Genomic DNA, 12807 nt, shown 5'->3' with positions numbered 1-12807 from the left:
GGAGAAACCACCTGCTCCCTAGACTTTTCCCATGAACTTCACCATAGGGTAGAATCTGACTGAGGACGGCAGAGGGGGAATTCTAGGACTGAGAATGACAGAGGGGAGTTCTAGGACTGATCTCAGTGTGACAGAGACCAGAGACTAGTCCTGAGGGTCAGCAGTATTAAAGACTGAATTCTAATGTTGAAAATAAAACGTATATGCCAATGCTCTTTTTCCAGCTTAGACCACGATATTCAAGAAATTACAGTAACGATGTCTGAAGTGCATGTCTAAGCTACTGACAGCCATACCTTTGCTGTCATACTGGTGTACCATTCTTTCCTTTGGGCAATTAAACTGCTGGCCTAATAAACGGCAGAGCCAACAGGACTGTCATTTAAGTTCTGGAATCTGTGTGTAGAGGAATTTCTGGCTGCTGTTAATGGATGGAGGTCTATTAGAGTTGAAAATCCTGCTTGTTCAAGGCCTCTCCAAAAACAGTGTGGCAAAACAAGAAGATTTAACATCCTAACTCACAAAAAAACCCCCAAGTTGTACATTGGCAGTGGATGAAAGATTCTCCTTTTATTTTAAAATCTCTGTAAAATCAGAGCAATGGGTCAATTCCAGCATTCAGCCAATTTAATTAGCAATCTCAGAGTAATCATGGTAATAAGCCAAGTCAGCAAAGATGTCATTGGGGTTCTTGCAGTTTAGATTGCAAAAACAAGCATTGATCCACATGATTTTCCAGGAAAACTCAGTTCCATCTGGGCACTGAAACCTCACTTCAATAGTCTTGGACTTGTAGGGTGTGCAGCACCTGTTGTCTGTGCAGACACCGCAATATTTGGGTCTGTATGGACTCTTGCTCACACATCCGGAGATGGTGTAGTTCATGGGTTCATTGGCCCTGTAGACAGCCAAGCACTTCTTCCCAGGCTAAATTAGAGCAGAATAGAAAAAGAGACAGGTTAATATTCATTGCTGACACAGGTAGGACATGCAAACAACCTTCCTGATACTTCAAGGGTTTTGGAGCCATTAGGAAGCATTTTAGAGTCCTGATCTAGAGGGTGTGACAGATTTACACGTTTAGACATACAAAGCCAGAAACTGCAAAATACAGTTCATAGCTACGACAGCAGTGCACCATCACTTTTCCACTAGCTGAGTCACAGGTATTTCTGAACCAGCAGTGAGCACAACAGACTTGGATTGCCTTTCCTTGCAAGGATCTTTTGGCTGGAATTAAAGCTCTCGGGGGAAGGTTTTCATACTGGCACGCAGAAGCACAGGAAGCACACATTTTTGACCTCTCTGCAGCACAGTGAGTCCACATGCACTCTCTAACAGCCTCCAAGATCAGAAGTGCAGCCTTCAAAGACCTGAACACCGCCAAACAAAGGCTGACCCCACGTCCAGGCAAAGCTCAAGGGACATGTGGAGAAACAATCCCCACCTTAATGTGCTTGATTATATCCACCTCGCAGGGTCGCATGTTGCACAGGCGGCTTTCCTTCAGGAGCCGGCACTGGTCATTGTCGTTGGAAATCCTGGTGGAGATGCCCAGCCCGCAGGTCTTTGAGCAGGGACTCCAGGATGAGGTGTGAACGATGCAGTTCTTCTGCCAGGCTTCATCTTCTCCCTCGTATGCTGCAGAGACCAGATTAAGCCCACATTATTCAGCCAAGGCACCGTTCCATGTTAAACACCCTCTCCCCAGCTCATTACACATTCAGGCCACTAACTCAAATAGTTAAATCACAGCGAAGTGGCTCAGCATTCCTGCAAACCTCCTCATCCCACCCCCTTTGCTGCTGACCTACTTGTGTCAGACCCTCCAGTGTTGCGAGCGCGCAAGGCCAGGGCTCATTTCTTTATTGCCTTGTGCAGCTTCGCACAAGGGGGTCCTTGTCTGGGACCCCCAGGTGCTGACACAATACAAAAACACTTAATTACAGAAGCCTGCACCCGCCAGTGCAAAAAAAAGGGATGAGATCTCCCCATGAAGTTTTATTTCGGAGCCCGTTCTATTGATTCCCTGTAGCAGAGAGTAGTCAACAGTCTTTGCTGGATGGCCAAGGGGCTTGGGAAGCAGCCACAGCCTTTCACTGGGAGGAAGAGCAGCTTGAATAGCTCTCAGGGAGCTTGGCATCCACTTTAAGAAAGGGTGGGTTCTGTTTTGAAAGCAGCCGACAACCCCAGTTCAGGTTCCTTCACAGCCTCAGCCAAAGTCCCCATGGGTCTGCAACTCACAGTACAGCCCACAGGCAAAACTCTGATGGAAACTCCGCTGCACTGAGCTTGCTCACTATTATATTTATTATTATATTAAATGTAAAAAGTGCTAGTCTCACTTCTGTAAGACTTCTACTTACAAGAGAAAAAGTTAGGCAAGGAAACCTGTGTTATGCCCATTTTGGGACACAGGCCATGAAGACACAAGGCTAATTTCAGTAGAAGATATTTTGAATTTGGACCTACGTCACAGTTCAAAGCTACCAGGGACAGGGCTAAACTTTTGTGGTTTTAACCCACAAAATGGAAACCAAAGCTTTGTTTTGTGCAATAAAAATACGGACCAAAGACTGGGAAAAAAAAACCCTTACCATCAAGGAATCAAAATCCTGGTTTACAACACGCATCCTCTGTCTCCTTGAGCTCTGCTTTTGTGAGATAGTCTATAAAATGGAGCTAATGTGGCTAATGTCCCTACACTGCATCACAGCGTGTCATGAGGATAAATTTATGACATATGGCAAGTTAAGCCCATCTTAAGCATTTAGGACCATGCTGAGGTAAATGCTACTATCTCTGTGCAGTGTGCTATTCCTCGCTGTGAATGTGAGTGTGAGGAAAGCGGATGCCTTATGGATACGTAAAATAGGTAGTTCAATAATGTTATCCGTCTGGAATTGCTAAAACGTGGTACTAACACAAAGACAATTTAGCCCAATTGGCAGTGAAACTTCCACAATAACTGTTTTCAAGGTGTAATGTAAGTTTGAGACTACTAAGAGGGGCTTTAAAATCATACTACTAAAGCAATATAACCCAGGCAGAAAGCCTCAGTCCCAAATTAAACTGAGCCCATTCTGCTTTCCATAGGGCCCAGAATGAAAAAAAAAAATAATATGGTGAAGTAAAAAGCACTTGTGACATCTTCAAAGTGCCAGCAATGTATGCTTCAAGGGGGACTTTCTCACACCATTCTGTTTGATGAATCTCATATTGCTGCCAATGAGTTCAAGCACCCCACTGGTTGCCTGTCCTGCCCTTCACTACATGCTGTATAGGAGTCTCTGTGCCTCCTTCACACAATGACTAGACATCTGCCGGGTCTGGCAGTACAAGCTGACACTTTTGTTGGAGAGACTCTGACTTTAGTTGCCCAATGACAAAGGAGAGGTCCACCTCAGTCCCACCATACCTGCAGAGGAGATGTGGCGTGGAGACGTCTTCCTGATTTTCTTGGTGTCATCACAAATCCACTGCTCGCAGCACTTCCCTGCCATCTTAATCAACTTTGGGTTTGGGCACCAGACAAGGGGAGGACGTGAATTTGTGCACATGGGAACACAGCCCACAGCCCCGTTAATGCACGTGCAGTTGTATTTGCAGTTGGGCTGAAATGTGTCCCCATTGTTATACCTGACTCCATTGAGGACACATCCTACACCGACAATCTCTGAAAGAAAAAGAAAGACACGCAGAGCACTGTTAAAATAATGCTGCCAACAAACAGCGCTGATGTGTTTCTTTACCAAGCTGCTCCCTGGGCTAACAGAGCCAACGTGGAGACACGGCTGTGCTGCGGGTGATGTATTCAATGTGATGCTGAGCCAAATGTGGTCACACCATCTAGGAAACTGTTTTTCATTCTGAATCACAGCAAAAAAAAAATTAATCTTCTAATGCTCCATGGCAAAAAGAAGTTAGAAAATAAAACAAATTTTGTCCACAAACACTCACTTAAAAAAAAAACATTTCATGGCAAGCTGGTAAAAGTTATTTACAGTAGAAGCAACCAAAGTAATTAAAACAGATATTGAGTGAAATTTGAGGTCTTCAGGGACATATGAGAGGACTACATGCAGTTGCAAATATGACATAGCTCTTAACAACACCTGTACCCGACTGAAGCAGAGGGAGGGGGAGAGCCAAGGTAGGCAAGGAGCACCCAAAACAGCACTGGATTCCTGTATTTAGGACACTAGATCCCACTCCATTTATCACAGAATAGTTTTCTTGGAAAATTAAATAACACATTTTAAAGCCATGAAAACCAGTATTTTATGTATATTTTTAAATAAAACCACAAAAAAAATTCAACCTATTTGACTATCCGTGAACAGGAATCACATTGATTCAGGAAATAAGACAGAAGTTGTATAAAGTAGCAACTTTTTTTTTGTTTCAAAGTTATGTCCAGTTATTTGGAACCAGTGACAGAAAATCAATGGAAAATTCAAACTTCAGTTTCGTTTTTGATCACACGGAGGCAGTGTGCACACACTGATTGGGTTGCTCAAGTTTTAAGCCTGGCCGGAAACTGAGCTGCAGTGTGGCTGCTTCAGGGCCAACAGAAATTGAAATGCTGGATTAAAATTCTGCAAAGGCTCCCTATTTTTAGAATGAGTTGAATTAAAACATCAAAATATGGTGAGCTCTGCTCAAAAATGAGACTTGTTGGAATTTGAAGCACGGATCCAGATCTCCAATTTTTGCTCAGCTCTGATTGATAATGCTGTCTCTGCTTCAGTGCGGAGAAAAGCCAATAGCAAAAGGAAAGCTGTAGTGACTCTCAGCAAGCTCCTATCTGATGTCTGGGTGACCAGATCCTGGGACACACTTCAGTATTCCAGTCCAGATACAGCCTGAATTTCCCTCAGTTTCACCCCATTCCCTTTCCCAGCACCACTTCCTAGCTCTTTCAGGATCTTTATTTTCCACAAATTGTATTGTAGTTCTGCATGCACTGGATTCTCTAGACCTAGCTTTTGGCATCCATCTGCAAAGTGAATTCCTCAGAGCAGTTAGTGCCCAACACCCAGCACAAGAGTCTCGCTCTTGCCTTCACCCACCCTGCAGTCCAGGCAATAGCTTGTGTACTCAAAGTGGAGTGATGCAATCTATACATGACCCAGTGCATGAGAAAGAACCTGTCAGCAGGTCCTGTCATGTGCATCTACCTGGATGCTGAAAGCAAGGGGAAGACCACAGCTTTCTATGGTAGCCAGAGACAAATCGCATCACTTCCTAACCATGGAAACATCTACTTTTCATGTCCCTCAGCTGTGCACACCACAATGCCCCTCACCATACAGCCATACATGTCACATGATAGGGCATATATTGTCATGGCAGTAGCCATGTGAAAGTGCATTGGATTGGGAATCCTTCCAGACCTCACTGGGGAAGCTGGGAATCAATCCTCCTACATCACAGTGCTGTTGCCAGGGGCATATTGAATGTCTGTGATGTGTGGGAGGAGTACAAAACCCAACAAAATAAATCAAGAAAGAAGGTAAGCATGTAAATAAGTAAACATGAAGCAACAGGAAGGTCTTTAAAGAGGCCTAGGAAGGCTGAGGTAGCTTTGAAACAACATCCACATTGTTTTCCTCTCCCAACACAGGGCCAGCTGTAACAATATCATTCTTGACAGATATTTGTCTAACCTGTCCTTACAGACCTTCCATGAATACTCAACATAGGCTCTAGACAATACATCTGAATGATCTCATGTCCTCTTTTCTTAACCTTCGATCTTTTCTAATCTTGAAAATCACTGTTGAAGCTTACAGCTCCTTGCACATACCTTCTCTTGTTGTTATTTTGCCCATATCCTACAAAAACATGGTTAGACTACACCTTCTGCACGCTTGTTTTTTATGGCTGAGCTAATGCAAAGCCAAGTTAATTTCTGACTATACTTCCCATCCTTCCGCTGAGGAACAGCAACCCCTAGTATCATTTCTGTGAGAAATTGCCAGCTACCCTGAACATCTTCACTCCTCAGATTTACCCTTTGTGAAACTTCTGCTGATTTTCCAAATTTATTGAAGCTCACTGTTTGCAATCTTTTCTCTTTCCTGTGGATCTGTTATTCTATCTATTCATCTTGCAACCAGCTTTCCACCAGGTTTCCTTCCACCTTTACATTTTCTATTGGCACTTCATTCATGGTTATATTCCAGTCTAGAAGACCCTCCCTCTAAGTGGCTTTTTCCTGTTTATGAATCTAAAAACACGATCAATATGTTCCAATAACTTGCTCAACAGTAAGCATCCTTTCTGATCATTTATCTGCATGGCTGCACTTTTAATCATTCCCAGAGTAATGATTTTCATAGAATCATAGAATCATAGAATAGTTAGGGCTGGAAGGGACCTTGAAAGGCGATCTAGTCCAACCCCCTGTAAGCAGCAGGGACATCTCCAACCAGATCAGGTTGCTCAGAGCCCCGTCCAACCTGGCCTTGAATGTTTCCAGGGATGGGGCATCTACCACCTCTCTGGACAACCTGTTCCAGTGTTCTACTACCCTCAGCATAAAATTTTTTTAGCCTAATATCTAATCTGAATCCGCTTTCCTCTATTTTAAAACCATTACCCCTGGTTTCAATAATTTAAGACATCTATGAGTGGATCAGATTCCCCCCATGTTCTGGATCTCAGAACAAGTGAATATATCCCTGACAGACAAAGCACTATCTCATTTCTTTTTCCTCTTCTTTTTGAATAAAAACATTCCAGTCATATCAATTATCCCACCAAGAGTTTGTTATAACAGACAGGAAGAAATCCTTCTGCTTCATGGCAGCTAACATGACTGAAACCATTGTAATATTGCAATGGGGGTTCGGATTAGATGACCAGGGGTTGGACTAGGTGACATTTAAAGGTCTCTTCCAACCCAAACTATCCTATGATTCTATGATTAAGGCTCAGACCTCAATTTGTCAGCAACAAACTTTGCTAGGAGGAGATGATTCATCCTTGATCCGCTTAACAGAATACTACACACTATCCTTCCTAGGGATCCATTATTGAGTATAAGCTAAAAGCATCTCCTTAACATCATGGTTTTCATGTAGACACTCATATTGCTTCTCTTTAAAGCCAGCTGCATACCTATTCTTCCTTCATCCCCAACCCACTACAGCACTTCCTCTTGTTATGGGGAACACAGAATCATCTACTTGCAAATTTGAAGACTTTCAAATACGGGTTGCTCTTTGCTCTTGGCTGTGGCCAACTCAAAAAGCAAGAATTCAGATTTCATTTCTAATCCACCCAACTGTCCTGAGAATGAAGACAGCAGTAAGGAAATGGAAGGCGATGAACGGAGGTAGCTGATGAGCGTACAGCCAGGTATCTGATGAGATAAATCTCAGCCATTGCTCAGACCGAGGGAAGATGCCAATATATATCTAAGTCAAAAATATATGTACATCACTTACGTGCACATACTCCTATTTCGTACCTAGGTCTGTCTCCACTGTAGTCACAGTACAAGCCCCTGTGGAAATCACAGGTGTCGGCTTCAGTGCAATTTTCTCCACGCTGCTTGGCACAAGTCTTGCAGCAGTCGCAGCCGTCTGTGACCAGGCTGACGCCTACCGAGCACCGAGGTGGGGACTTCGGACACTCACATGGCCACTTACAGTACTGAGTCCGTGTGTAGGCCTCTGTTGTGGCAGGGACAGTGAAGGTCATGGTGGTGGAGGTCTGGGCAATGGCCTACAAACAAAGAAACACAGCTTAGAGAGTGTTCCAGAGAAAAAGGGGGCTGTGAATCCTCAGTAAAAATCTCCTCAGGTCTAAAGAGACTGGAAGGTAACCAAAGAATTAATGTTAAAGAGCCATGGAGAGGGAGCGGTCACTGCTCTCTTGTAAACCCCTTCAGATACCTCCTGAGGGCAAATGCCCCACAGCTTGGACTAGCACCCAGACCACATAAGCCCCAGCTTGCTGGTGCTCAGCATTTTCCAGCCGATGAGATATCCATCAGGATACCTCTGCAAAGCCCTTTTACTGTCTTCTACAGCTTCCTTGCTAGCATATTCAAATGTCATTGAAGTAAATTTCTAAACCTGCTACTGTTATATCTGAAGGTGTATTTAAGTATCTTAGTAATTAGTTACCCTGTATTTAGAACACTAAATTGTTAACACATTGCTAATCACTGCCAAATAGGCAATGTGCTTGTTCTGGGCATAATTCCCAATTCCATTAAGGCCCCTTTACAAACAATTGGCCTTAAAGTTGGCTTAAAATCACATTTACACTCATGTTTAAACTAAAACATACCAATATAATTTACTCCCACTTTAAGGCTCCTTGATGCTGCCAAAGTTGTTAAAAGAGGAACATTTAGATCAATAAAAAGCCGTGGCCTTTTAATAGTGGTATTTTTCATTCCACTCACAATAATATAAGTAGTCGCAATAATCTGTCACTTGAGAAGAGCGGCCTCTTCAAGTGCAATAAACCTGTTTACTTTGTTGCTGATCATTTCAAAAAGTGCTTAATGATAAAATCCAGATACACAGATAAAAGCCACACAACTATTTAAAGAGCCCATTGCCATGGCCCAACCCTGTAAGTAAATCCCTTCACAGTCCCTGGTTCCCACTGTCAACACAAGCAAGCAAACAGCTTCTGCCCTGTGTAGATATGAAAGTGTCCGTGAATCAACACACGTAGTAAAGAGGAACCAGTAAGCCTCACTAGTCCTGTGGTTTTAGTTTAGAGGCTGAATTCTTGTAAAGGACTGGGTGACTGGGAGCCATTCAGTGGCTTGTGATAGACAGGAATTTAAAGTGAAATATTTAACAGCCCTTCCTCTAGGTTTAATGTCTGAGCTAGCCAAGGAAGCTTTTCAAGTGTCCTGATAAGTGACTAGCTGTTGTAGTTCTTGGATGTGCCGGTTGAAGTGTCCAGTGGTATGGCTGAGTAAGCCATAGGAAGGATATTTAGGCTGGGCTACACGAGCACCTTCAAATAATCGGTGTGGACAGGCATCAAAATACTATGATTCCTGTGTTTTACAAATAGGGTAGGCATGGAGAGATGGGAGCGGCATCATGTCCTAGGCTCCATCGCTGCCCAGCCAAAACCCAGCCTTTGGAAACTGTTGTCCACAGAACAAATGCACAACATGTACAGCTTCCAGGCCCTTCTCTTCTCCCCTCCTAAGTCTCTCAGAACTTTGCAATGGAAGAAGCAATTCTGTAGATTTACAAAATTCTCGGCTTTCCTTTTTCTGTAGTCAGCTGTCATCACCAGACTATCTAAATCTCTCTGTAAAAGTCATTCAGCCCTACTACTCCAATATCACAGAACATTTTGGGATATAGGCACTTCCTTATTCATAGGTATGATGGTTAAGACATGATGAGTAGTAATGCTTTATAAATATAACAGTAAAAACAACTCTTTCCACAGATGCTATCAACAGGAAATCACAATGTAAGGGCTCTCATCAACAGCCATATTTAGCTAGAAACAAACAAACAAGCACAAAACTACTCATGTAAGTTAAGGTTTGAGGAATCATGTTTATAGGGTCAATATAACGTGTAAGAGGCCAATGGTTTTGTGAGAAATTCAAAATGAGAGTGAAGATAAACTTAACAGCAAAAAGAACAGTGCTTGAGATTTTGTCAAGTTTATTTTAAAATGTCAGAAAGACAATATAGAGTGTCTGATAGGAAATTAGTTTTTCCAAGTCCTGGCAATCAACTTGTTTTGTATAATTACTCTTCAAACTTGAGGTCTGCAGATCTGTTATCTTGGATGCTAAGGAGAAAATATTCCACCACAAGTTATTAATGAACTCTAATTTTGCTGCTTTTGGAGGTACAATCTCCATTCTCATTAAACCAGGACGAAGCCTTTCTCACACTGCCATGGCTGATAACTCTCTTAAATTTGCTCCTGATTTATGCTCGGCAAGCTCCAAAATTACTTTCTTTTTGCATCTGCAGAGAATAATATTTCACTAGTAACAATTTCCAGCTGATTTGTTCGTTCACATTCAAAAGGAGAGAAGGAGAAAATAAAAAGTGACTCACTGTCTGTCTGCTGTGGCCACAAACTCAGTATTTTTAATAGCCATGAGTTTTACTATCCAAGTCTCAAAGATATTAAATGAATAGCAGCATTTTAGCAGCATGTTCTACCTACTGGCAGTATATTTTCAATTTGTTGGAAAATGCTGTAATTCTAAGTTTGTTTTAGCTTTGAAAACTGGAAAGACCAGGCTGAAATTAGTGTATACAGTCCAGATTGCAAGCCACTCAGATATATAGCAGCACTTTTACACAATGCATGAGGAAACCTCTAGCTTTGCTTTTAAGCAGCAAAGCCCTAGATGCATTGCAATATATTCCTTTGCTTCCAGTTTTCACAGATGTTTCAAAATATATTCATGTGCATTTACTTCACTGTTTCTGTGCTGCAAGATCTTACTCTTAAAGCCTTTTTCTTTCAGGTATTTTGCTCATCACAATGAAGTGGCTGAAGGAAGGGAGAAGTTATCCATGTTCTTCCCCTCTGCTTCATCGATGGGAAAAAATCCAGAAAGGATGGTGACTTCTAAAGTCAATCCCTCTGGCTATTGGCAGAGCTGGGGAACTGGTTATAAGAAGTTGACAGATACAAATCTGCTGAAACTACAGTACCTTATCACCTCCTGCTGTTTTCTCCTTGGTGGTAATTCACTCTAAAAGTAGGACTTTCGAACTCACTTTGAGCTGCACAAGCTGTGTTTTGCAGGGCCCATGCCGTTGGATGGACTCCTTTTAATTTCCCAAGTAGAACACATTAAAGGAATATTTTTTAACCTACATTTCTGGTACTGCCTTTCTGAGCAAATGCCAGATGTCATTGATGGAGGGATACAACGTGATCTGGATTATCCCCTGTCCTCCATCTCTGACACATTCACAAGAGAAAACGGTCAGTGAGGAAATTTTTATTAAAATGTCTTTCTTGCTATTATGTGATCAAAGGAGCTGATTTGCAGACTGATCCAAACATCCTTACTGGTGGGAATTCAGGCACCAAGGCCTGAGAGCATCAGCCTGTCACTGTTTAGAAATAACTTACATTTTGCTCTTTGGCTGTCCTAAACAGGAACACTGAAGTTAAAAATACAACTTTAAGCGGACACCTAGGGATGCATCTCAGAGGAAAGTGTTATGCATTTGTCCTGTCCCTCTGCAGGAGACACATTGCTTTCTCCTGCTTCCACCTACTGGCTGAACTATCCAGACAGCACAAACAGAAACGACTGTAGAGCTGAGTCCAACACCCAAAATGTTCCCATTAACCAAAGCAGTTTTAAAAGGCACCCCAGAAGACTCACACCCACTTTCACAGGGTTGCAAATATGCTAATACGAACCTGATGTAGCACAGTTCCCAGGGGAACACAGTGTCTGGAGCTTAATAAAGACGTAAAAGTGAAAAGACAAAATGAAACATAAATAAGCTATTAAATAAAACCATATACCCTTCCATCCCTCAGTTGTGTCTCTGAGCAAGCACAGAGGTTGCTTAGTTTCATCCCAGAACAGACAGGGGTTAACACCTCATAGTGTATGTCAGAGAGACGGGCACATTAGCAATGAGAAACAGGACCTGGCTTACATCAGTGGGCTTAAACCAGGCCCTCAAGGCATAAGTTTGTTTCTTAATCTTGATCAGTTGGTACTTCTGAGCTTAATAATGCTGAATATTTACATTATTATTACACCCAAACCAGATGGGTCAACAAAGAGCCAGTTCTTACAGCAAGATCAGCAGTAATCACAGCACCATCAGAACTCCCTCACTTATACTCTTGCTACAAATCCCTAAGTCTCCATGAACACTCATAAACTATCACAAGGTAATACTAGTGACAAGAGAGCTAGCATCAGGACGGAGATATAAATCAGGTACTGTAGGACACATAATGGTAGGAGTAAAATATGATTATTCAAGGGCCCAGCTTCCCCAGAGCACACATGAGCTCCTAGCTACCTCATTAAAACTGATCCCAGACATGAAATCTCCAGAACATATTGTAAAATAACAGACTCTGAACTCAGAAAATGTAAGGCAGTTTTGCAGATGTCAGGTGCCAGCTGGATTTATTCTTGCTGTACACTGTAGGCTGAACAGAAAGGAACATTCTGCATGAAGCATAATATTCAATAGCCTAAGAAAATAAAATATCCACAGTGAGTTAACCGTTAATATTTCTGTGGATCTGTGAGTGATAAAAAAATCAACTTCCCATAACATTATTTTGGGAAATATATTGTTCAGAGGAAAGGAACTTCCCTGTCAGAAAGCAACCTGATATTTCATAAGTGTTGTCCCAATAAGAGTAGCAGTTGCTTAGAACAGGGTGACCTAAAAATGTTTGGACATCATTAACAAATTGACACCACCACCACCACAGAGTACATTAATCGGGATACTAAACAGCACACTTTCTGTGCTCTGAGAACATTTTGATGTCTTGTGCTGCACGTGTTCAGTTTGTGCAGCTAATGAGCTTATCCAGTGAAACTAGGTTGAACTGCCGTTTGAAAAGTAACGGGGAACATCTGGAGGAGCAATGGAGAAAAGTCTCCAGAAGGGACAAGTTAACAGACTTCAACTTTAGGAAAACTGAGAGCAGAACAAATGAGAGTGCACTTGGACCATCCAAGGTCATAGGGTTACAAACCATCATAAAACTGTACAGAACAAGATGTTGCAGTAGGAGCCAGGAGCCGGATAACAAAAGCAGAATCACACTTCCAGCTGCCAGACAAGA

At 42.4% G+C, this 12807-nt stretch overlaps 1 protein-coding gene across 1 annotated transcript in view; it reads right to left on the bottom strand.

The window, feature by feature from the left end:
- Positions 1-550: 550 nt before the first annotated feature.
- The window catches only part of CCN4 (cellular communication network factor 4), a 35046-nt gene continuing 22789 nt past the window's right edge, over positions 551-12807 (bottom strand). Inside the window, exons 2-5 of the mRNA XM_086742630.1 lie at positions 7455-7734; positions 3419-3676; positions 1448-1641; positions 551-927 (exon numbers count right to left, since the gene is read on the bottom strand). Of these exons, the coding sequence (XP_086598756.1) occupies positions 628-927; positions 1448-1641; positions 3419-3676; positions 7455-7734 (1032 nt within the window). The 3' untranslated portion in view covers positions 551-627. The remainder of the gene's footprint in view (positions 928-1447; positions 1642-3418; positions 3677-7454; positions 7735-12807) is intronic.

This window comes from Chlamydotis macqueenii, chromosome 2 (genome assembly GCF_036417535.1).
Source record: "Chlamydotis macqueenii isolate bChlMac1 chromosome 2, bChlMac1.mat, whole genome shotgun sequence".
NCBI lineage: Eukaryota > Metazoa > Chordata > Aves > Otidiformes > Otididae > Chlamydotis > Chlamydotis macqueenii.
The sequence above is the reverse complement of the archived record's forward strand: the minus strand, read 5'-3'. Positions and strand labels throughout refer to the sequence as shown.